At 44.5% G+C, this 26846-nt stretch overlaps 1 protein-coding gene across 1 annotated transcript in view; it reads left to right on the top strand.

Moving 5' to 3' along the window:
* The window catches only part of COL19A1 (collagen type XIX alpha 1 chain), a 1445738-nt gene that overhangs the window by 440210 nt on the left and 978682 nt on the right, over positions 1-26846 (top strand). The window contains exon 11 of the mRNA XM_073569423.1: positions 5684-5728. Within this exon, the coding sequence (XP_073425524.1) occupies positions 5684-5728 (45 nt within the window). The remainder of the gene's footprint in view (positions 1-5683; positions 5729-26846) is intronic.

Here is a 26846-nt window from a genome sequence, read left to right as displayed (position 1 = left end):
TTTCAATTACCGTCCCGCATTCTCACTCCACAGCCCCGCTCTCTCCCTCAGCAGCCCCTGTTTTCACTGGCCATCCCGCTCTCTCCCTCCATAGCCTCGCTCTCCATTGGCTGTCCCGCTCTCTCCCTCCGCAGCCTCGCTCTACACTCGCCATCCTGCTCTCCACTCGCCATCCCGCCTACTTGCGATGCTGCCCTCCTGCTTGCCTCACAGGCTCCCCGGCATCACGCTCCTGTGCAGGTGTTCTTATCTGCCCTGTTGAGGGCAGAGCAAATTCCTGCAGTGCGCAGACGCTGGGCCTCCCTCTCTAACCTTTCCTGGCCCCTGCGCACTGCAGTACTTTGGCCTCAACAGGGCAGAGAAGTATGCCTGCGCTGGAGCGCAATTCCAGGGAGCCATGAAGCAAGCAGGAGGGCGGCATCGCAAGAAGATGCGAGTTTCTCGCATGTGAACCAGAAACGCTCAGAAGATGAAGCAGCTAAGATGTAAACACTGATAAGTGCGCCATAATGTAGCTAAAGTAATGGCAACCAAGTAGTCAATGCTATTAAATGAACAGAAAAGCATATTAGCTATAAATAGGTATTTGCTTTAAAATAATTTTATGAATTTTGTTTTATGCTACTGCAATTTTGACCTTTGAACATAAATATTTTGGCATCCTTATGACATTGAATTCTACCTGCTTCTATTAAAGGTCTATACGTTTTTTCGTTGCATGTTCAGTGTTGTATACAGCAACTGGAGAGACAATGCATTCATTTCTGAAGTTCCTTTTCATTTGTCTTGTTCTTGTTAATTTGTAGAGATGCCACTTTACATAATGTTCAAATTAACACAAGAAAGAGAAAAAAAATATGCTAACTGTAGATTACAATCTCATTTATCTGAAATAGTATAATGCTTTGCATCTGTATGGCTAAAAATACTCATGTATTATAAATGCTAGTCACAAAATATTCATCACCCTTGTACTCACCACTTCTTGATATAATGCGAGAAGAATCTGCTCTGGGATGTCTGGTTGAAAATATACATGTACAAGTTATGAATAATGCTAGAAATCAGGATGATGTTAAGAAAGGCCAAGTCTCTTGGTTAATGTGAAAAACGATGCAAGACTGCAAGGATTTTTGTGTGTAACAGGGGTCGACCTATGTTACTATATATTTTTATGTTTCTTTTATACAGGAAAATGTTCACATAAAATATTATATTTTACTTTAGATGTTTTATATGGTACATATAGAGACAAGATGATACAATTGATGTTAAATTGTTACATGTTATAGCGATGTAATCCCTAATAGTAAAAGATGTAGTTCAGTATAAAATTCTACAGTTTGTTGCCCTATAAAGATATTACAGTAAATATTACAGTAAGCATCTAATAATCAGCTAATCTTGAGAGCAGTTAATTCCAGTAACAGATTTCAGAATATAGGCAAAAAAATATATTCATTCAGTATAGTGAAGTAGGGTCAGAATACTGTGCATGTCAGGGGTACGTGGGATATTCTTGTGCATCTCTGACCTTGTTCTGATGCTCCCACACAGACAAACGTCATATTTTTGTATTAGAGAAGTTCCCATGCTCTATGAGTAAATAATAGTATTCCACTCTGCCAATTACAATTTATTTCTATATTATCAGAATTGCAACTGCGTCAATCTATGACATATTTTAAGATATTTCAGCTTGGGTGATATGAAGTTTCTATCCAGAATGCAAATAGTAATGGAAAAGAAAAGAATATTTGTTTACCTTCTATTTTTAACTTGCTTTTTTACAGCCTCAAATAATCTGAAACAAATTAAAAAGAAAAAAATGAATCCATCTGATTTTTTATAACATAAATGTGTTATCTCAGAATGTTTATTAGAAGCGATATCTGAGACATTGTGAAAAAAAAAAAAATGTGCCTAGCATTAAAAGGCAGGTAATTGCTACCTACCTGCCTCTTGTGCTCTTCGCTGACACAGAGGTTTCACAGACAGCTCCTGCCGGCGATTCAGCTGCCTCTGTTGACACCCTGCTCTGTCGATGGGGTATGACTGCCAATGTCATGCTGATTGACAGACAGCTCCCTCAGTTAGGCAGCAGGGATCCGGCGTCAATCAAAATGACATTGACAGTCCCTCCATGTCAACAGAGCAGAGCAGAATAGAAACTGCGGCTTTGTCGAAGCAATGTCAGCAGATGCAGCTGAATCATCGGCAGGAGCAGTCACTGTGCCAGCGAAAAATGGCGCTAGGAACAACAAACAGGTAGGTAGCAACTACCTGCTTGTTAGAGCTTTGGCACTATTTTATTTTTTTACAAAGTCCAGTAAATCCCCTTTATTTTCATTTGATTTCTCCATACTACGGTATGCTCACACAATTACACTATTTTTGTTATAAAGGACTCCAAATACAAGGTAAGCCTTTCAGCAAGTGTTTAGTTCTACATTCTATAATTGTAGCAAGCTAGTTGAAAATATACAACATTCTAAAACTAATATACTTTATTCAAAACTGGTTTAAAAAGAAACTAAGTTCTTAGTTCCTCAAACAAAAGCCATTGGTGCCCATAAAAGCATTCACCTCAATACTGATTCATAGGAGATAATCTCCTTTTTGAATGCTTAGAATAGTCTATATTAAAAAGAAAAATGAATTTCACAAGGACAACAATAAGCGTCCACCCTGTAGTAACTTCATGTAAACATACACAGGTCCCATAGACAATAAGCAGCACATTAATATATGGAGTAGGCGGCATATAAAGCAAACTGGGTTTCATCTATTGATACTGTATATGAGTCCTGTATCTCATTTCACAATAAGGGCACATATTATTATTGTTCATTTACCAACCTCTCATTCAAGTTTGCATAAGAAAACAGCATATATCAAAGAAGGATCTCACCCATTTTGGCAGCTATAATGGGTCCCTCCGTTAGTACACTACTCCCTTTTCCCAACGCGTTTCGTTATATTCAAGTTCATCAGGGGAGTTTTCGGGTGTAAATTAATGCCTTCATGCGCCAGAATGTCCTCAAAGAGGCTGCTCACCCGCCCATCTTTATACCGCGCACCACCTTCTACATTCTAGTGTCCAAATGTCTCTGCAGCGCGTCAACAGGGAAAATGAAGAATTAGACATGCACCATATAGTTCCACTGGCCCTCCAGAGAAGCAGTTCTCCACTCTTGATAATGGATTAGCATCTTGAAAGAAGGACCTTCCTATTGTAGTTAATATGATCTTAAAGAACAAAAGACAAATTTTGATTTAGCTATACTCCAGAATTCCACGTTTTGGCCATCTCAGCATATGTTCAGTTCACTGTTCCGGTTTGCATTTCAGAGTGCAGCTATTTTTTTCATACTACTGTTTGGTTTGAGGCAGCTCACATAGTTTAATTACTTTAATTCCCTTACAGGCACCATGTCAAGCATAGGGCTTAGCAGTTAAAAGCTTATGATGAGCCAAAATTATAGACATTTTGCAGAAAATATAGAAATAAGTGCTATTAAAAGGAAGTGCTGGTTGGATTTTATTCTTTCTATAAAATTGCTACTCAGGTGATGGGTCCTTTTCTTTATTTTTTTTCTGTATTTGAGAATTATGGGAATCCTAACCATGCCACACCACTGCAGTTAAAATGATGTCTCTTCCATCTGTACCCAAGCTTATGAATACGTAATCAGTGTTAAGACCGGTGTGCTTTCTAGGGGATGCTGTATATCCCAGGACAGTTTTATTAAGGAAGTCTCTCTGGCTAATCATAAAGGGCTGTACAATTTGTCATCACAAAATAAATTAAAACCTAAGAACTATTTATAATACTTGTCTTACATGTAAGTTGTGCAACATTTTAAAGTATGTAGTAAATGCATGTTATGTTAGCTAGAGAACTGTTATTTTCAAAGTACTAATCTTTTTAAAATGCTATACACTTGCTTCTTGTACAACATCCAAAATATCAAAATATAAAAAAAAAATCTAAATAAACTAAAATATTTCTTAACTGGCACACTAGTCTTAAAAATGGAAAAAGGAGAAAGACAAGCTCACCAGCGCTGCTGAATGATATAATCCGTTGGCTGTTTGTCAAACGGAGGGTGCTATATTCAGCTGTCAGGAACAGGACAAACGGGTAAGTAGAAGGAATTTTAGCACATCCATCCATTAAAAACAATATTCTACTTTACTTGTGGTCCATTAAAATCCAAAAAGAGAAGGGAAATAGAACAAGAAACATTAAAAGTGAATGCGCTTCTGTCAGTAACCCGCCCTTAGTCATATGATTACAGGCGACTTAGCACCAGAAACGTGTTAGTTTTAAACATTTCTTGTTCTATTTCCCTTATCTTTTTGGATTTTAATGGATCACTAATAAAGGAGAAAAATTTTCATCAACATATTGATGTGCTACAATTCCTTCTACTTACCAACTACAGGGTGGGCCATTTTTATGGATACACCTAATTAAAATGGGAATGGTTGGTGACCAAGATCGGCGCACTGAATTTGCAGAATGGGCAAAACAAAAATTGGAACAGGACCCTCAGTTTACACAGAACATTATGTTCAGTGATGAGGCAAACTTTTTGGGGTGGGCTATTTATATGGATACACCTAAATAAAATGGGAATGGTGACAGTTTTCTTGCGTAGGGTGTCTTGCAATGAAATCTGCTGCAATGACTCAGGTACTGCGTTCACCAGACATCAACACAATTTCTATTCGCTCCTCACGTGTTAACCTCTGTGACATATCAATGGCTGTAAGCAAAGAGAAACTTGTAAATAACTCAAGAAAGAATAAAGTTACATTAAAACCAAGCAAACCATTGCTTTTCTTGTGGAATTCTCAATAAGTTTGATGTGTCACATGACCCTCTTTTCATTGAAAAAAATAAAGTTAGATCCAAAATGGCCAACTTCAAAATGGCCGCCATGGTCACCACCCATCTTGAAAAGTTCCCCCCCATATACTAATGTGCAACAAACAGGAAATTGCTATCACCAACCATTCCCATTTTATTTATGTGTATCCATATCATGGCCCACCCTGTAGTATTAAAAACATTAAATATTCTTAAAAATATATTTAATTTAAAGGTAATCTGTCACCAGGTTTTTGTGAAACATCTGGAAGCAACATATTGTAGGAAAATAGACCCTGATTCCTACAATGTATCACTTACTTTACTGGATGCAGCAGTTGTGACACGGTCAGGTTTTAGATGTAGCATGTAGGCGAGCTCACCAAGCAATGACGCCCACTTCACAGCTTTCTGTGTGCATTGCCTATTGATAATGAGCTGCTTATCAGAGGAGGGAGCACGGTCAGACCAGGGCTCATGTGACCATCAGTGCAGGCAGTGATAATTTCCAGGAGCTAAAACCTTCATTGTATGGATACAGCAGCACTAATAAGTAACACTTCTCTGAAATCTGTGTCTTAGCAGCTACCTCATTCTGTTCTCAGTTTACATAGCAAAAATCTGTTTACTGATTACCTTTATGAGTACATATAACTTGGAAAACTTTATTAATAAAGAAAACACTTTAAAATATTGGAAAACATAGATTTATCTTTCTTTCATGATGTAACTTACAAAATAAACTGCAATATGGCTTGTTGCTTGTTAGTGCCTACGACTTTAGTAACCTTCAACTTTTTTTAACAGGGAGAAAGAGGTTTTGAAGGCAACCCTGGCGCAAATGGTCCCAAGGTAAAAATATAGCAACTTCACATCCAAGACTAAAATTATTGATATTCTGAATACATGATATTACTTTATACTGTACATGCTGTTAAATAACAGAAATTAGTAAATCCTTCTGAATTTGAATTCGTCAACTTTGATTTTTTTCCAAAATTGTTACGAGGTTCAGTAGCAAATGCATTTATAAAGTCCAGTTATACAGGGTGTGCCATTTATAAGGAAACCAAAATAAAACGAGAATGGTTGGTGATATCAACTTCCTGTTTGTGGCACATTAGTATATGGGAGGGGGGAAACTTTTCAAGATGGGTGGTGACCATGGTGGCCATTTTGAAGTCAGCCATTTTGGATCCAACTTTATTTTTCCCAATAGAAAGAGGGTCATGTGACACATCATACTTATTGAGAATTTCACAAGAAAAACAAGGGTGTGCTTGGTTTTAACACAACTTTTTTGTTTCATGAGTAATTTACAAGTTTATGACCACTTATAAAATGTGTTCAAAGTGCTGCCCATTGTGTTGGATTGTCAATGCAACCCTCTTCTCCCACTCTTGATACATTGATAGCAACACCACAGACGAAATGCTAGTCTAAGGGGGTCAGATTCCTTGTAGGAATGCTTGGACCTGACACCCATATTGTGGTGGTGCACCATCTTGCTAGAAAAACTCAGGAAACGTGCCATTTTCAGTGCATAAAGAGGGCAACACATCATCATTGTCATGATCCAGGTTGGATTATGACAGATAAATGCACTAGTAACCTTTTTTTTTCCTTAAGCTGTCTGCTTGGAGTTGGTTTTGCCCCGGTGGCCATTAGGGTCATTGCACTGTGGTGATTTCAGTTTTAGTTTTGCTCCCGGTGGCCGTTAGGGTCATTGCACTCTGGTTACTTTAGTTTAGTGCACGTGACTATGCAGCAGGTGTGATTGCTGGCTCTTTCCTATAAAAGAGTGTTAGGTGGTTGCAATCACTATTGTTGATATTTCTCATTTCCAACCAAGTCTGGTGGAGGAAGGAACTACTGAGAGGCGTTCCTGGCAGCTCAGGCAGAGCTCTGGTGTAGTAGCTTCAGGTGGAAGCTGAATTCTGGTGGTGGACTCTGTTGCTGGGAGCAAGAGCAACAGAGCAAAGCTAAGTGGTGTTACCCCTGTTTTTGTAACTTTCCTTTTGTGTGTTTCAGTGCAGTGGTGGGATTAGTTTCTGCACCGTACATTTCACTAGAAAGGGCTAGGTGCAGGGCGAGCTAGGGTTTTTAGGTTCCTAATCAGCGCCTGGTGCGGAACCGGCCTAGGGATCGTTAGGAGTGTAGAGACACTGACTCAGAGGAGTGCAGGAGGTCTCCACGTCCCCGTTCCCTATCGCAGGGCCCTCTATTGTATCAGTTTCCCTGGTATTTCCCTTTATTATTTAAATTTGCCCAGCTGGAGGCGGTGTATCCAGGGTCACGTGTGCCATAGAAATTCGCCCTGCTGGAAGCGGTGTGTCCAGTCACATGTTGAGCATCACATTATCACCAACCACAACATTTTTTTCTCTCTGGTGAGCCATGGGCCAAGTTCAGACCAGTGAGCAGTTGCTGCTGGCCCTCACTGAGATTAGTGAGGAGCTGCATGATGTGTTTCAGCAGCACCTGCAACAGAATTATGGGTCTGAGGCCTATCCTCTGCCTCAACTAGACAGTCCATATACAGCTTTGGCGAGGATGTGCCGTGGAGTCCCTGCTGGGGAGCAGGACTTGCTTATACAGGCGGACGTACCCAGGCAGGTGGGGGGAGTCCTTGTCCCCATGGTGCTGCCTGGTGTTCCCCAAGGTGAAGGGGTACGTCCCTGTAGTGAGCAGACTAATGATTTAGTCCTTGTCACTGATGCGGAAATTTCTGTAGTATCAGAGAAGCCGTGCCCCCTGGTCATGTGGAGGAAGATGACCTGGGAGTGTATATTTCCTCCTCGCCCTCATAAGGTACTATGTCAGCAGAGGTGATGGTTGGCGAGGTGCCTGAGGGCATACCAGTGCTTGTTAACAGTGGAGCAGAAGTCAGTCTGGTGGATGCTCAGTTTGTCCAGACTCATGGTCTGAGTGGTGAGACGCCGGACAAACCCATAAGTGTCCAGGCCATTAACTCTGTCTCACTGAGCCAGAGGGGTTAAACTAAGTTGTAGAAGACATTGTGCTGTATAGTGCAGTGGTCCCCAACCTTTTTTGCACAAGGGACCGGTTTCAAGCAAGACCATTCTTCCATGGCCCGGCAGGGCGGGGATGGAGGTGTGGCATGGGTGGGGCTTTGGTCATAAGGGGGCGGGGCTATGGACGCGGTTGTAGTGTAGCAGTGCATACTTATAATTAAATAACATTTATAATGTGACTCAACTCACCATAGGTTTTGAATGAGTGCTCCATCACCCCCATCCTTGCCTGCTCCATCACCCCATTCTTGCCTGCTCCATCACCCCATCACTCCCTTCTCCCCACCACTGCCATCTCTCCATCATTGCCTTCACCCCATCACTGCTGTCTCTCCATCATTGCCTTCACCCCATCACTCCCTTCTCCCATCATTGCCTTCACCCCATCACTGCCGTCTCTCCATCATTGCCTTCACCCCATCACTGACGTCTCTCCATCATTGCCTTCACCCCATCACTCCCTTCTCCCCATCATTGCCTTCACCCCATCACTGCCGTCTCTCCATCATTGCCTTCACCCCATCACTGCCGTCTCTCCATCATTGCCTTCACCCCATCACTGCCGTCTCTCCATCATTGCCTTCACCCCATCACTGACGTCTCTCCATCATTGCCTTCACCCCATCACTGACGTCTCTCCATCATTGCCTTCACCCCATCACTGCCGTCTCTCCATCATTGCCTTCACCCCATCACTGACGTCTCTCCATCATTGCCTTCACCCCATCACTCCCTTCTCCCCATCATTGCCTTCACCCCATCACTGACGTCTCTCCATCATTGCCTTCACCCCATCACTGCCGTCTCTTTCATCATTGCCTTCACCCCATCACTGCCATCTCTCCATCATTGCCTTCACCCCATCACTGACGTCTCTCCATCATTGCCTTCACCCCATCACTCCCTTCTCCCCATCATTGCCTTCACCCCATCACTGACGTCTCTCCATCATTGCCTTCACCCCATCACTGCCGTCTCTCCATCATTGCCGTCATCCCATCACTGACGTCTCTCCATCATTGCCTTCACCCCATCACTGACGCCTCTCCATCATTGCCTTCACCCCATCACTGCCGTCTCTCCATCATTGCCTTCACCCCATCACTGACGTCTCTCCATCATTGCCTTCACCCCATCACTGACGTCTCTCCATCATTGCCTTCACCCCATCACTGCCATCTCTCATCATTACCTTCACCCCATCACTGACGTCTCTCCATCATTGCCTTCACCCCATCACTCCCTTCTCCCCATCATTGCCTTCACCCCATCACTGACGTCTCTCCATCATTGCCTTCACCCCATCACTGCCGTCTCTCCATCATTGCCTTCACCCCATCACTGACGTCTCTCCATCATTGCCCTCACCCCATCACTGCCGTCTCTCCATCATTGCCTTCACCCCATCACTCCCTTCTCCCCATCAATGCCTTCACCCCATCACTGACGTCTCTCCATCACCCCCATCATGGCGTTCTCCCATTACCCCCTCATGGCCTTCTCCCATCACCCCAGGCATCATGGCCTTCTCTCCCCATCACGGTCTTCTCCTCATGTCCCCATCTCCTCCAAGGCCAGGCTCCACCTACACAAACACAGACAAACACACACACACACACAGAAATACATGTACACACACACAGACAGACAGACATACATACACACACCACCTCTCTCCTCTCACCTGTCGCAGCATCGCCCGCGCTTCCTCGCTCTGACACAGCAGCGGCACGCTCCTCTCTGTGTCAGTCAGAGACAGGAAGCTTTGGCGGCGGGCAGGAAGCTAGACGGGTCCTTGCAGCTCCGCTCCTGCTATTCCCTCTTGCAGGCAGCGGAGCTGCTTGATCGCTCCCTGCCCGCCACTACAAGAGGGCAGTTTAAGAATTGCTGCGTGCCGCCCCAGCCCCCGCTACGCCACTGACCGCCCCTGGCTCCCCTTGTGTCCGCGGACCGGCAAGGGCACTGCAGCGGCCCGGTGCTGGACCGCGGACCGGCGGTTGGGGACCCCTGGTATAGTGAACATCATGATGAGTCCCAGTCATACTACGTCTTGGAGGGAAATCCAGCACCTATCGTTGGGGGCCCCCCTTGGTCTAAAAAACACAACCCGGTTTTAGATTGGCAGACTAGGGAAGTAGTCAGCTGGGAGCAGTTGTGTGAGGGCTGCTGCCTAGGGGCTACTGTCTCTGCCGTCTCTCTACAATCATCCCCTTCCTCTCCAGTGAGAGCAGCGGAGGTGCTGCAGGAGAGTAGGGGCAAGGCTCAACCCTCGCCATTAGCCAACCCTGAGAGACGCAGACCTCGTAGTAGGAGGGGTTGGAGGGTGGTGTTTCCCTTGGTGAATTGCAGGGGTGTGAGTGTGGTGACACAGGGGGAGGCCTCTGTTGTCAGTTCCAGAATGAGTTCACCGAATTTTGACAAACGAATGTGTGGCAATAAACATTCAGGTCCGGACCTGTGTGTGAATGAGCATATATGGGTGGCCACCAAAAACATCCAGTGGAAGTGTGTTGCGGGGGTCTGGAATTCTCAGGTTATCGGGCCGTATCTGGTGTCGGCTGTCCAGGGCCCGGAGACTTACTAGCTGGAGTTACCCACATACTTGCCCATACACCTCTCGTTCCCCAGATCGGCACTTTGGAGATGGGTGGTGCCTCCGGAACGTACATTGCCAATACCAGCGGTGCTTGTTTGTCATAAACCTGAAGTGCAGGTAGTTGCTGGGGTGAACTCTGGACTGGGGCATCCCCACTGTAGGTGGTTCCCTGATGAGGTGCGGTCTTGAGGGTCCAGAGGCCCCTCATTGAGGGAAGGTACTGTCATGATCCAGGTTGGATTATGACAGATAAATGCACTAGTAACCTTTTATTTCTTTAAGCTGTGTGCTTGGAGTTGGTTTTGCCCCGGTGGCCATCAGGGTCATTGCACTGTGGTGATTTCAGTTTTAGTTTTGCTCCCGGTGGCCGTTAGGGTCATTGCACTCTGGTTACTTTAGTTTAGTGCACGTGACTATGCAGCAGGTGTGATTGCTGGCTCTTTCCTATAAAAGAGTGTTAGGTGGTTGCAATCACTATTGTTGATATTTCTCATTTCCAACCAAGTCTGGTGGAGGAAGGAACTACTGAGAGGCGTTCCTGGCAGCTCAGGCAGAGCTCTGGTGTAGTAGCTTCAGGTGGAAGCTGAATTCTGGTGGTGGACTCTGTTGCTGGGAGCAAGAGCAACAGAGCAAAGCTAAGTGGTGTTACCCCTGTTTTTGTAACTTTCCTTTTGTGTGTTTCAGTGCAGTGGTGGGATTAGTTTCTGCACCATCCATTTCACTAGAAAGGGCTAGGTGCAGGGCGAGCTAGGGTTTTTAGGTTCCTGATCAGTGCCAGGTGCGGAACCGGCCTAGGGATCGTTAGGAGTGTAGAGACACTGACTCAGGGGAGTGCAGTAGGTATCCATTGTCACGGGGGCTTAGTTCAACTAAGGCTGAAATACCCGGGCCCCTGTGGTGTCCCTTTACTAGGGGAAACCCTGTCTGACCCTCAACCCAGGGTTTTTGCTGAAGGTGCAAATGCCTGAGCCTCCGACCTTTCCTTATCTCCTGCTCAGCCCTGCACTTAACCCTCCACCCTCCACCCAGTGAGAAGTCACCACCAAAGCTCCCACACAAATAATGACAGACAGGGAGAACTTAAACTGCACTGCGCCGCACACACACAGGAATAAACAGTAATGTGAACAGGGCACAACTAAACACAAATATGGGAAGGAGAAAGGATAACGACGGATCATACGACACCAGATATGAATCTCTCTCTCTTGAACACCTCCACTCCAGACCGGAACCACTTGGTATGAAACACAAGCTATAATCGGCGACGCCCATAGGCCAGCATGACTATTTAAAGACCGTGGGCGTGACTAACCATCCAACCTGGTCTCCAGCAGGATTAACCCCCGAGAGCCTGAAGATCAGGCCGGCGCCACTGAGGCTATAGTGGCTGGAGGTGGAACTACCTCTGCCTGCCGGATGCTGTGGTGTGAACAGCGTCCGACATGACAGTACCCCGTCTTCTACGAGGGACCCCAGGGCCCTCAAGACTCATAGGACCCGGCTTGTCCGGATGACGACGGTGAAAAGAACTGACCAGCTGATCCGCATGTATGTCTGAGGCTGGAACCCAAGACCTCTCCTCTGGACCATACCCCCGCCAGTGCACCAAATACTGAAGAGTACGGAGTACTACTCGAGAGTCCACTACCTTGGCGACCTCGAACTCTAACTCGCCATCCACCATGACTGGAGGTGGCATCGGCGTCGTGTCCACCAAGCCTACCACCTTTTTCAATAAAGCCCTGTGAAACACGTTGTGTATCTTGTACACCGCGGGAAGTTCCAACCGATAAGCTACTGGGTTAATGATGGCAGAAATCCTAAAAGGCCCAATAAACCTTGGACCCAGTTTTAAAGAAGGGATTTTGAGTTTTATGTTCTTCGTAGCTAACCACACCCATTCACCCACACACAGGTCCGGACCTGGCACGCGTCTACTGTCAGCCACCCGTTTGTACCTGGCACTCATGCTCAACAAACGCTGTTTCACCCGCCTCCAGACTGATGACAATTGGGCTCCTAGCTGATCCTCCTCCGGGACACCCCCGGAGTCACCCTGACGTAAGGTACAAAACTGAGGATGTTGACCGTACACACAAAAGAATGGAGACTCTCCTGATGACTCTTGGCGGTGATTATTTAATGCGAATTCGGCCAGAGGAAGGAAAGTAGACCACTCCTCCTGGTTGTCGGACACAAAGCATCGTAAATACTGTTCTAGATTTTGGTTCATGCGCTCAGTTTGTCCATTAGACTGTGGATGAAACGCCGATGAATGTGACAACTTGATCCCCAACCTTGAGCAAAAAGCTTTCCAAAACCTCTCCACAAATTGCGTACCCCTATCAGATACTATGTCAGACGGTACTCCGTGGAGTCTGACCACCTCCTTCACAAATACCTGAGCCAACGTCTTAGCATTGGGCAAAGAGGACAACGCCACAAAATGCGCCATCTTTGAAAAACGGTCAACCACCACCAGGATGACCGTGTTCCCTGCCGAGGCTGGCAAGTCAGTGATAAAATCCATGGAGATTTCTGTCCATGGCCTATTGGGTACCCCCAGAGGCTGTAGCGTGCCAGCAGGACGGGTTCGGGGTGACTTAGCCCTAGCGCACGTGATGCAAGCTGCCACGTACGAGACCACGTCCTGCCGGATTTTGGGCCACCAGAAACGACGCGATACCAGCTCTAAGGTGCCCTTCACCCCTGGGTGACCAGCCAGTACCGAATCGTGGTGTTCCTTCAACACCTTAGGCCGAAGATGCAGGGGTACAAATGATTTGTTGGCGGGAAGTCCTGGTGGTACCTCCTCTTGGGCCTCGGCAATCTCCGCCTCTACCTCAGTCGTGAGAGCCGAGACCACTACCCCTTTCTGGAGGATGGGTACCGGCTCTTCCCGAGGTTCTCCCCCCGGAAAACACCTAGACAAAGCATCCGCCTTGGTGTTTTTAGCCCCGGGACGGTACGTCACAAGAAAATTGAAACGAGTAAAAAACAATGCCCAGCGAGCCTGCCTAGGAGACAGACGCTTGGCCGACTCCAGGTAGAGCAGATTCTTATGGTCGGTGATAACTGTGACCTGGTGAGCCGCCCCCTCCAAGAAGTGTCGCCATTCCTCAAAAGCCAGTTTGATGGCCAACAACTCCCTGTTGCCGATATCATAATTCCGTTCGGCCGGCGACAACTTCTTGGAGAAGTAGGCGCATGGATGCATCTCGCTCAAGGACGAGCCTTGAGACAGTACTGCCCCCACTCCCACCTCCGACGCATCAACCTCTACCACAAAAGGTTTAGACACGTCTGGTTGCACCAGAATGGGGGCTGAAGCAAAACTATTCTTCAGACGCTCAAATGCACGTATAGCCACCTCAGGCCAGTTCGCCAGATCGGCACCCTTTTTTGTCATGTCCGTGAGCGGTTTGGCGACAGTCGAAAAGTGTTTTATAAATTTCCTATAATAATTCGCAAACCCAAGGAACCGCTGGATTGCTTTCAGACTCTCCGGCCTCTCCCATTGCAACACCGCTTGCACCTTAGCGGTGTCCATTTTAAAACCAGCTGCGGACACAATATATCCCAAAAAGGGCAACTCCTGGACAAAAAATAAACATTTTTCCAGCTTAGCATAGAGCTGGTTCTTCCGGAGCAACTGTAACACCTGCCTAACATGCTGCAAATGAGTGTCCCGATCGCTAGAATAAATGAGGATATCATCCAAGTATACAATCACAAATCTCCCCAGGACATGAGCAAAGACATCATTAATAAAATGTTGGAAAATGGCAGGCGCGGTGGTCAACCCAAACGGCATAACCAGACTCTCAAAATGACCCTCAGGAGTGTTAAACGCCGTCTTCCACTCATCCCCCTGACGGACCCTTATGAGGTTATACGCCCCCCTGAGGTCCAGCTTGGAAAACCATTTTGCCCCCGCTACCTGGTTGAACAAATCCGGGATCAACGGCATTGGGTAGGGATCACGGATAGTAATCTGGTTTAACTCTCGGAAATCCAGACACGGGCGTAACCCCCCATCTTTCTTCTTAATGAAGAAAAACCCCGCGGCTACAGGCGAGGACGAAGGCCGGATGTGACCTTTGCTCAGACTCTCCGCGATGTAGTCTTTCAGAGCTTGTCTCTCAGGACCAGAAATATTAAACATCCTGGCCTTAGGTAATTTGGCCCCGGGTTTTAACCTAATAGCACAGTCATAGGCTCTATGTGGAGGCAGTTCTGAGCAACCCTTCTCAGAGAAAACATCCGCGAAATCCTGCAAAGCCTCCGGCAGGCTGGGCGTCACGGCGGACACACATGTGGCCAAGCAATTGTCTTGGCAGAAACCACTCCATTGTACTATGTCCTGAGTTTTCCAATCAATTACCGGGTTGTGCCTGGACAGCCATGGAAAACCCAGGACCATTTGAGCTGGGAGATTACGGAGGACCCTACATGTAACCGACTCAGAATGTAGGACCCCAATGTGGAGTTTCACCTCTGCCACAAACTCAGTAATTTCCCCTTGAGGGAGGGGAACAGCATTAATGGTCACCACCTGTATGGGGTGAGGAAGTTTTTCAATCTTAAACCCGGCGGTGTGTGCAAACTCCTCATCTATGAGATTGGTGGCGGAACCGCTATCCACAAACACTGATATAGGTAGCTCTCTGCTGGCGACAATAACCTTGGCAGGGAGCATACATTGAGATACCATCATGGAGGATATGCATACGCTCAGTTGGGTCTCCTCCATACCCTCTGAGCTTAACAGTTTTCCGCCGGTGTGACCCTCTTAGGTAGTACCGGGCAAACGTTAACATAATGACCTCCTTTACCACAGTAGAAACATGCTCCGGACTTCCGGACTCCCGGAGCGCGAGGCTAAACCTGTGCCACGCCAGCAATCTGCATAGGTTCAGGGGACTCATCTACTTCAACCACACCTGCACCTCTGTTTTCCCCCAGAGGTAGCGTCTCCTGTGCCCCCTGACGAAAACGGCGATCAATACGTATCACCAAACTCATGGCAGACTCCAATGATGCCGGAGTCTCATACATCAGGAGGGCTTGTTTCACCCTCCCTGATACCCCATGAATAAACTGGCTCCGCAGTGCTGGGTCATTCCACTGTGTGTCTACAGCCCAGCGGCGAAATTCCGAACAATAGTCTTCTGCCAAGCGCTCCCCCTGGCGGAGGGCGCGGATTTTAGATTCCGCTAGAGCCAGTCGGTCAGGGTCATCGTAAATGAGCCCGAGGGCAGAAAAAACATTATCGACCGAATGAAATGTAGCAGAGTCAGGTGGTAAGGAAAATGCCCATGCTTGGGGGTCACCACTCAGTAATGACAACACCAGCCCTACTCGCTGGGCCTCATTACCTGAGGATATTGGCCGCATGCGGAAGTATAATTTGCAGGCCTCCCGAAATACGACAAATTTGCTGCGATCGCCTGAAAATCGTTCTGGCAGCGGAAACTTCGGCTCTGCACCGATACCTGCAGATGCCGTTTGCACCTTTGCTACTACCAGGCCCTGCTGCTGAACTGCCCCATTCAACTCGGAGACCTGTATGGACAGCGCCGCCAACTGGCGGGTTATGGAATCTAATGGATCCATGGACTCCTGAAAAAATGTGGGCCGATTATAATGTCACGGGGGCTTAGTTCAACTAAGGCTGAAATACCCGGGCCCCTGTGGTGTCCCTTTACTAGGGGAAACCCTGTCTGACCCTCAACCCAGGGTTTTTGCTGAAGGTGCAAATGCCTGAGCCTCCGACCTTTCCTTATCTCCTGCTCAGCCCTGCACTTAACCCTCCACCCTCCACCCAGTGAGAAGTCACCACCAAAGCTCCCACACAAATAATGACAGACAGGGAGAACTTAAACTGCACTGCGCCGCACACACACAGGAATAAACAGTAATGTGAACAGGGCACAACTAAACACAAATATGGGAAGGAGAAAGGATAACGACGGATCATACGACACCAGATATGAATCTCTCTCTCTTGAACACCTCCACTCCAGACCGGAACCACTTGGTATGAAACACAAGCTATAATCGGCGACGCCCATAGGCCAGCATGACTATTTAAAGACCGTGGGCGTGACTAACCATCCAACCTGGTCTCCAGCAGGATTAACCCCCGAGAGCCTGAAGATCAGGCCGGCGCCACTGAGGCTATAGTGGCTGAAGGTGGAACTACCTCTGCCTGCCGGATGCTGTGGTGTGAACAGCGTCCGACATGACATCCATGTCCCCGTTCCCTATCGCAGGGCCCTCCATTGTATCAGTTTCCCTGGTATTTCCCTTTATTATTTAAATTTGCCCAGCTGGAGGCGGTGTATCCAGGGTCACGTGTGCCATAGAAATTCGCCCTGCTGGATGCTGTGTCCAATCACACGTTGACCATCACAATCATGTAGCAATTTCAGATATCCAGTGGCATTGAGGTTTCCATTGATGATGAATGGCCCCACTATCTTTGTACCCCATATACCACACCATATCATCAATTATGGGTGTCAGGTCTGAGCATTCCTACATGAACAGTTTCCTGGAAAGTTGATTGGTCAACATGGGCCAGTCAAATGGACAGCAAGGTCTCCTGATCTGATCCTCTTGGACTTTTATCTTTGGGGTCATCTGAAGGCGATTGTCTATGCTGTGAAGATACGAGATGTGCAGCATCTGAAACAACGGATACTGGAAGCCTGTGCTAGCATTTCTGTGGTGTTGCTATCAGTGTGTCAAGAGTGGGAAAAGAGGGTTGCATTAACAATCCAACACAATGGGCAGCACTTTGAACACATCTTATAAGTGGTCATAAACTTGTAAATAACTCATGAAAGAATAAAATTACAATAAAACCAAGCACGCTATTGTTTTTCTTGCGAAATTCTCAATAAGTTTGATGTGTCACATGACCGTATTCGCATTGAAAAAATAAAGTTGGATCCAAAATGGCCAAATTCAAAATGGCCAGCATGGTCACCACCCATCTTGAAATGTTTCCTCCCTCCCATAAACCAATGTGCCACAAACAGGAAGTTGATATCACCAACCATTCCCATTTTATTTAGGTGTATGCAGATAAATGGACCACCCTCTATTACATCAGCTCCATAACCAATATTCAGATATGCACTTACCTTCTCATAGAAACCCAACATGTTGGTTAGAAGTGACTTATCCTTCATGAATTCATACTGGTTTTCAGTTATTATATTTTTTCTGAAATATGTTTTTGCCAGTAGTCTTTTTACAATACCTTCAAACATTTTGCACCTACCAGACAGTAATCCACCTTCTTACCCTTTTTGAATATCAGTACCATGTAAACAATTGTCCAATTTATGGCAGAGACCATACTTCAAGAGTTTAAAAATAAGGGCAGAGACACACTGCCGTATTTCTCATGTTAGAATCTCACTGTAAAACTCGCACTGGCTGTCGGCTCTCCTGACCTGAGCTTGACACCTGCATAGTAATCCATTGCGCTGTCATGCTCAGGTCAGGAGAGGTGCCGGCCACTCCGTGCAGTGTGATGCGATTATCACATGAGAAATATGGCAGTGTGACTCCAACCTAAGAGATACAGTAGTCTACCAATTACTTAGCATAAGTTCCTCAATATGGGTGGAAGAATACCTTAGGTCTTCTTGTGCTATGTTAGTGATATTAGGTGGCAAACATTAATTGCTGACTTGTAAAATGATATCTGACACAGGAAGTTCATTGGTAAACATGAATGAAAAGTACCGTATTTTTCAAATTATAAGACTCACTCCCCCCCAAATTTGGGCCGAAAATGGGTGTGCATCTTATAGTCCAAATGTAGCTTATCGGGTGGGTGGAGCAGGGTCGCCGCTGTAGGAAGCCGTGGCATGATTGGAAAATGCTGTGGGCCATGGGCTAGGAGGGTTTCCCAGTGGTGCTAGGCAGGAGCAAAGTTCCTATTGTGCACATTGACCATTCTCTTGGGTTTCAGGAAAATGGCACTGGTGTCAGTGCATGTGCAGATTTAGATCTTGGCTCAATGATGAGCCGAGATCTCAACTTGCACAGGTGCTGTCTCTGGCGCCATTTTACTGAAGATCAAGCACAGCGGGGACTTCACTCTTGCTTCGTACTGCCTGGACACCCCCTCCTCCTAGCCCAGGACGTCCACAGCACATGATTTAAATTTGACCCTGTTCTGCCTCCTGTGACCACGATCCACTACTGCTGCCGCCTCCCCCTTGTAAACTACATTCAGACTGTCAGACGCACCTGTGACCCCTTACATGTCTGATCCTGATGACAAGTTAAAAGTTTTATTCCTATTTTCTTCCTTTAATTTTGGGGTGCATCTTATGGTCCAGTGCGTCTTGTAGTCAGAAAAATGAAGTACATATATAATATCTCGCCACTCCTTCTTTCCACTAAAATTGTATTTCTATGGTTATCTTTTAGGGGCCCGATATCATATACATTTTTTTCATTTCTCCATAAATATTTTTATAAAATTTAATTAATTTTAACATCAGTGGAAATTTGTTTCTCTGTAGGTAATTTTGCTATCTTGATTTCATTTTAACATTTCCTATTGAGAGCTTTATATTCATGTAATGCTATTTCTGACTCCATATCCCTCAAAGGATAAAATGCCTTTTGTTTTTGTCCTATTGTAACATTCTATTTAACCATGGTTTGATTATGTTATTGGACATTTTACTAGAGGGTCTAAATTTAATTCAGGATTCTTGTAATGTATCTTTAAAGGGAACCTGCCACTTGTTTTGGCCTCTATAAGATGCGGCCACTGCCTTTCAGGGCTTATCTTCAGCATTCTATAATACTGTAGATAAACCCCTGGTCCGACCTGCAAGATAAGTTTTATTATACTCACCTGGGGGATGGTCCGGAGCGGTCTGGTCCGATGAGTGTCGCAGGTACGGGTCCGGCGACTCCCATCTTTTTGCGATGCTGCCCTCCTGTTGCTTAATCGCTCCCAACATTGCGCTCGTACGCAGGCATATGTTTCTTCCCTGTTGAGGGCAGTGTAAAGTACTGCAGTGCACAGGCACCGGGAAAAGTCAGAGAGGCCCAGCACCTGCGCACTGCAGTACTTTGCTCTGCCTTCAACAGGGCAGAAAAGTACGCCTGCGCAGGAGCGCAATGCTGGGGAAAGTTGAAGCAAGCAGGAGGGCGGTGGCATAAGAGGATGGGAGGTGCTGGACCCGGACCTGCGACACCTATCGGACCGGACCGCATCTGACTGACCCCCGGGAGATTATAATAAAAGTTATTTATCTATTATATAATGCAGTAGATAAACCCTGAAAGGCACTGGCCGCATCTTATAGCTGCCAATACAGGTGACAGGTTCCCTTTAAACACTTCCCATATACCCTCAATAGAGATGACCATATCAGGCAAAATTTAAATTTGCCAGTTGGCGTGGATTTTCCTTGGAAATTCAATTTGAAGAGAAGTTACTCTCCATGAATGTAATGTTTCATATTATCCTCTAGGAACTATTGAGACCCCAGAGCATAATAAATATAAGATGTGAAAAATAGAAAAAAAAATATTTATGCTCACCTTACCGCTCACTTCTCCAGCCCCTACTGCTCCACACCATTACCTGTCTGGTCCTTGTTGCATCTTCTAACCATCATCACAAGCAATCACTTCTTCAATTCTCTTCATGGTATGAGAAGGTCCATGAGGATTCTGTGCAAGTGTGTGTAAGGACTCAGTATCATGACATCATCATGTTCTGTGTTTTGACCTTGTGTGCGCATGTACAGAATCATTCAGGGCCTCATTAGAGCTGGATGTCCTAACTTAGCATAAGGAGGACCAAGTATTTCAGCTATCTTGACCTTGATAAGAAGATGTGTGGAGGATGAGATGTATGATGGTGAGGAGCAAAGGGGCTTGAGCGGTAAGCAGCAAGGTGAGCGTATGTGTTTTTTTATTTTTTAACCTCTTGATGGCCCTTTATGGTTTAGAGAAATGCTGAATGTATGCAGAAGCGAGGATTTTGGCGAATACTGTAATATTCGAGTAGAATTTGGTTCTACATAAATATATTTGCTCATCTATAGTCTTCGGTATCTCTGTTTACCAAAACACAATCCCAGTCTAGAAGACCAAACTCTTCAATTAGTCAACTTAATTTAGGCTTCCTTAAATCCCAAGTTTTTTTCCTCTTAGGCCGGTTTCACATTAGCGCTTTTTCAGCGCGCGCACGGCCGGGGGTAGCTCCGCCCCCGAGCCGGCTCTCTGCCTGGCGTGCCCGCCCCTTGCTTGTAGCGCCGCCTACTAGCGGACAGCGGCGCCTGCGATCGGCGCACCCTATCTTTAGCATAGGGTGCGCAGATCGTGCGCAGGCCGTGCGCTAGTTGCGCTTTGACCTGCGCTGCGCACTTTTGACGGTGCACCGTGTGCGCCAAAATCCGAAAAGTTTGATTTTGGCGTGCACGGCGCACCGTCAAAAGTGCGCAGCGCAGGTCAAAGCGCAAATAGCGCACGGCCTGCGCACGATCTGCGCACCCTATGCTAAAGATAGGGTGCGCCGATCGCAGGCGCCGCTGTCTGCTAGTAGGCGGCGCTACAAGCAAGGGGCGGGCACGCCGGGCAGAGAGCCGGCTCGGGGGCGGAGCTACCCCCGGCCGTGTGCGCGCTGAAAAAGCGCTAATGTGAAACCGGCCTTAGTAGTGTTTTCAGACTTTGAAACTTACCATATCATGTTCTCTGCTGCCCAAATACCCACGGACTTGCGGATCTGAAATTGTACCTGATCTGTTTGACAGAGCCAAATCCAGCAAATTATCTCTTCGGATTGGTTTATCAACCAAGAGAGGAAATTGTCTTGAATTATGGATTAAAATTGACAACTTTTATAACCAGCAGACTCTTTGTCCCAATGAATTCCTAATTATAATCTCACAAAATAAGGAACCTATTATTATTTACTGAATTTTCTGTCTTTATTTAGCATTTCATCCTAGTAAGCTCCAATTAGTAGCTTACCACTATTGCGAGCACCATGGATATTTACCCATAATGACTCGACACTGTGACAGCTAACCCTAATGTCATTTACCCGTCAACATTTTTATCACTACTGTCCTTTCTGAACATAGTGTACCTCTCCACATTGATCACCTCGTTATAGTTCTCAGATGGCCAGTTTCTGATTTATGCATTTTGTTTGCAAGACTTTTTTCATTGATCAGCAAACATTTGATGGTTTAATCATATTTATTCCTAGTCATACAATTTTGCTTGTTAATCTAATCCCCTTTAAATTGTCATTAACACTTATGTTATCCCACTCTATCTGGTATGTCTTATTTTTTGTACAAACACCTAGATCCTAATTTAAAAGCTCCTCCAACCATCCAACCATTCTGTTTTTCTAGTCACACTTGTGGTATTGGCAATATTTCTGAAAACACCATCTTGGACGTCCCTTATTTCTGCTAATTCCTGAAATCAGTTTAAGGACCTTCCATCACCCTTTGCATTTGTCATTTGTACAAATACTGTATGTAGCATGCATGCTGTGTCTTCCCTAGTCCAACTGAACAATTTTCACATCTGCTGAGCAATTAGAGATGAGCGAATTTGTTCGGATTTCGATCCGAATATAATCGGAATCTAATATTGTTTCTGCAATATTCATCGAACACAGCCGAACATCATTAGAGTCAATGGGAGTAGAAATTACGAAATATGTTCGAAACCGATCATAAGACATACATTCGGCTCAAATATTGTTCGAATATGGCTCAAATATGTCAAGATCAGATTCAGGGACAAAATCAGAACAAATTTGCTCATCTCTATCTGCAATATGCTGAACCCAAGCACATGGTAAGCAGTCCACTGCTATTTATGAACTCATCAATGGATGACCTGTCTGTCCGCCTAATCATAGAGTACCCTCCCACTAAGATCTGTGTGGACTTTGCTGTACTTCTACTTCCCTCCCCCTACATCACTCATTCTCCTGATTGCTACAAAGAACATCATGCTGTTGGGGCCAGACTGTACAGAAAAGCAGCCATAAGCTAAGCTCCTATCCAGGCTTGCAAAGCTCTTGAGTGTGACAAGCTGCATATTTCAACCCAAGACCAGGCCTTTCAGAGTTGATGATGGTTATAATGACAATGATCAGGAATTTTTATGTGGATGGCAACTAGCTATCAGAAAAGAAAATATTGAGGATATGAAGGATAGCTTGTGTATTGCTCATATTGGTAAACAGTTTACTTTTCCCTCATAAGCAGGTGATGTTACTTCATGTACCACTGTAGAGTATTACCGGTAGTTCATTAGTTGATTTTTACTGGAACCATACTTTTTTGTGGTTGTTGGTCCTGTACACTGCAATAATTGTTTCTATGGCAATGTGAAAAATAAATTCCACACCCAATATTTCTGCACATAGGACTTACCACCCCCACAACCATGAAAAGAGCTTTCAGGCTCTCAACCTGAAGAAGCAAATGGCCAACAATTGCCCCTTAAAAAATATAGTCATACAATTAAATGAGTGTAATTTTTTATTTCTATTTTGGACTTTTTAAACACAATTCCCTCCTTCCCAAAATTAAGCGATCAAAAAATGGTAGTTATAGTACACAGCTAGAAACATCAGCAATTATAAGCTGCATTATTTGTGTGGCATGTACATTCATCAAATTTGACTAATAAAATAGATGTGTAAAAAAACAATAGTTTGCAACATGAACAATATTATATTCACAAAGTTGCCCAAACAATTAGCAACATCCCTAATCTGGGAAAGGCCTCCTTGATGAAGCACAGCGAAACGCGCGTCGGGGCATGAGGGACGTTCCAGGAAGCATTTTGAGTACATGGTATGCTATTATACTCACGTTTATTGCATGGTATTGGGTTATGCTGGGTTTAGCATGGATTTCTGACTGAGGGAATTTAGGAGGGTATGATACCCCCATATAGCAGGATATGTCTGTGGATAGCCAGCTCACAAGTGTTAAAGTAAGCAAATTCGTGCTAATCCCTAATCATGTTAATTATGCTGACACTCAATATATGGGAATGCATTAGCATAGTGAAATGTACTGTTTAATGATGCGTCTATGACTGCTTTGTCTCTCTTTATGGTCTAGCACCTTCTTTTTAATTATTGGAATGTATTGTAAATAAAGATAACTTTTTTATGTGCCATGGTGTGGAACCTTCTTTGATTTAAGGAATATAGGTTACCACAAAAGGTGTTTAACATGAACAATATGTAAGGCAGTCAAATTTAATGACTATTTTTTAACACAACTCCCCACTTGCCAAAAAGTGTTGATTAAGGAATGCTAAGTACACGTTCCAAAAAAACAGCAGCAGCATCAGGTATACAAACATCATATTTGATTAATATAATAGGTTTTTAAATAATCTTTTTTTGTGATATGCACTCTTTGAGAGGCAGTTAAAATGTCTGCATTTTTCCCCTTCTAAGAAAGAACTCATTTTTTCTTTCAGAAATATTGGTGGCACACTTTTGCACGAATGCAAAAAAACAATGTGCAATTGAAATGCAGTTGCACCATAACTATTCTGATCAATCACTTCAAGCTCCACTATATTTCTCTCCTGATCAATTGAATCTCTGTATTATTCTCTTTTCTTTACAAACTAGTATTCTTCACTGCTGTGCTACAACAAACTTACACTACACTGTAACTTGTGAGCTATGACATTCTTTCAATAGCCACATTCACTACAAAATAGCTGCTGCATTCCTTGCTTCTGCTTTTATACAGGCTTTTATACAGATGTAATCTTTTGCAATATGGAAAATGACACTGCTATTTTAGAGGATTTGCAAAAAAAAAGCAAATCTCAAATTGTGTGAATTCGCCAGGCTTAGGGAATTCTCAAAAATTCAACACAAATTTGGTTCACTCATATCAATTATAAACTACATTGTGAGGCTACCACAGCTATTCACTGTACAGTGCAAAGTAGGGATGAAGAGAATACAGTATTGTGGCCCTTATGAGACTTGTTCTAGTCTAAACTATGTGTAATTGCATTAAAACAAATAGTCTAAAAAGACATTGGAATTGTTTAAAAGTGAAAGGGGACCTTCAAGGTTCCCTTTAAATGTTCCCTACATTTTTGATCAGTTCATATGGAAATGTACTGAGTAAGCTTCACATAAGTGTGATGCAAAACACTTAGGAACAATAACCATATATTGTCTTCCTTAGATAAAGTGCTGATTATTCACAATTTATTACTCTAACAAGTGTAGAATTGGTTAAGCCCTGTGAGAGTCCTTTGACAGATGATCTAGGGGGTAATGTTTCTACTTTTGAATAGGGCCAAGATGGAGTAGGGAGACTTAATGGTCATGTAATACAGGCATGAGAAATTAAATAAGCAATTAGCCTCTTTATGGAGGTAGAGAGCAAGGATTTTAGTATGACCTGTTGGAAGTAGCAATCCTAAACTTCAGTATCAAATCTTTAAAGGGAATCTGTCACCAAATTGTTGCTACCCCATCTGAAAGCAGCATGATATAGGGCCAGAGACTCTGATTTCAGCTATATATCACTTACTTTACTGGTTCCTGATGTTTTTATTAAAACTGTTTCATCTGCTGCAGATCTACCAGATGAATGCTGAGCTCTGTATAATCCCGCCCACACCAGTGATTGGAAGCTTTCTGTGTACACTGTGCATAAGCAGAAAGCTGCCAATCAGTAGTGGGGGCGTGGTTGGACTAACTGGCAGCAGGCTAAGTAGTCCTTTTATGATAATCTGCTGATAAAACAGTGATTTTATGAAAATCACAGTGAGTAGATCAGTAAGTGACACATCTATGGAATCAGGGTCTCCCTTTTAAGAACTTTGCCAAATGACTTAGGACTTTTGGAATTGTTACTTCCAACACCTGGCTCTAAAGTCCATGCTCTCTTTGTTATTTATTATCTAACTGTTTCCTTTTTCCCATTGTTACCATTTTATGAATACCAAGTCATACTAAGCTGGCATAAACAGATAGCGCTCTCCAATTTCTTTCTTGCAAAATCCTGATAAGTATCATTAGGATTTGCGGATCTTTTGTCTAGGTAGATGAGGCGTGTTTCTCCTTAAACAGTTTGGTAAACAATCTTCAGCCTTTAAGCGATTCATATTTTCCTAAGGGTTTTATCGCGTTAATATGTAAACTTCTTACAAGTAAATAGACAATACAAAGCTAAACAGTTTTGGCAGCTTATCCTTGATGTATTATGGTTTAATTAAAATCTCTTTTCTCCCCAAATACATCACTGCAGTGGCTAACTTTCTACACTTTTCCGTGACCTGACACGCTCATATTAATAAAGAGTTTTGACAGAACAGAAAAAGTTCGGCAAGTCAGATACAAATGGGGACATCAACTGGCTTCTACCGGTACTACACCAATGAGCTTTTGATGTTAAGCTATGTTCCAATTTTCAGTCCCTGTATATGAAAAGGAAAAGCAAAATTCCTGCAAGGAGCAAATGTGTTACATAATAAACTCAAATGGTGTACAGATGTTCTTATTGACAATAATGGAGTCCAATATTTTGTTGGAAAAAATAATGCAGCGTGCTGTGCTATTTTTTCCAATAAAAATGATGATATTCGAGATGAATGATACTGCCAAAAGCACAAATACAGATGTGAACAAAGCCTTAATTTGTGCTTTTCTACATAATTTAGTATTGTATAGCTTTGTGTATTGCTTTTTTGTTGCAAAAATATAAAATAAACACTTTATAAATAAAGTTCTTTTTCACATTTTGCAGTTTCTTAACACCTTCAGTTGTAATTTAAGCAAAATGATGAGATATTTTGTTTCACACAAAGGCAAAAGACAATCAATGGCCTCTGCAATTTATCATCATAAGGGCTCGTCCACATCACCATATTTTTGTTTCAAATGTGATCAAACAGAACATCGGATCACACTCGGACCAATGTTATTCTATGGGATTGTGCACATTTGAATTCTCTCTCGGACCGAGCCATGCCCAATGTTCGTGTGGGGAGGAGCACTCCCAGACAGTGACCGGGCCGGTACCCAGGGGACCGCCATCAGGGTTCCTGAGGGAGCAACACTGGGAGAACAGTAAAGGGAGAGACATGACCAGAGTTGTCAGGGAAACAGGGGGCGGGGCGAGGATAAAAGGAGCAGGGGGCGCGCTGAGTTTGCAGTTAGGAGAGAGTGTGACAGGAGGCAGGAAGCTGGGTGACTGGAGGGGACAGCGACAGGAGCCTGTGAGGAGGAGACTGCGCACTCACTGACAAGTGAGACGTGAGAGAC

This window comes from Dendrobates tinctorius, unplaced genomic scaffold, assembly GCF_039654945.1.
Source record: "Dendrobates tinctorius isolate UK_male_01 unplaced genomic scaffold, ASM3965494v1 ptg000024l, whole genome shotgun sequence".
NCBI classification, from domain to species: Eukaryota; Metazoa; Chordata; class Amphibia; order Anura; family Dendrobatidae; genus Dendrobates; species Dendrobates tinctorius.
Note: the sequence above shows the minus strand (reverse complement) of the source record. Positions and strands in the feature narration are given on the sequence as shown.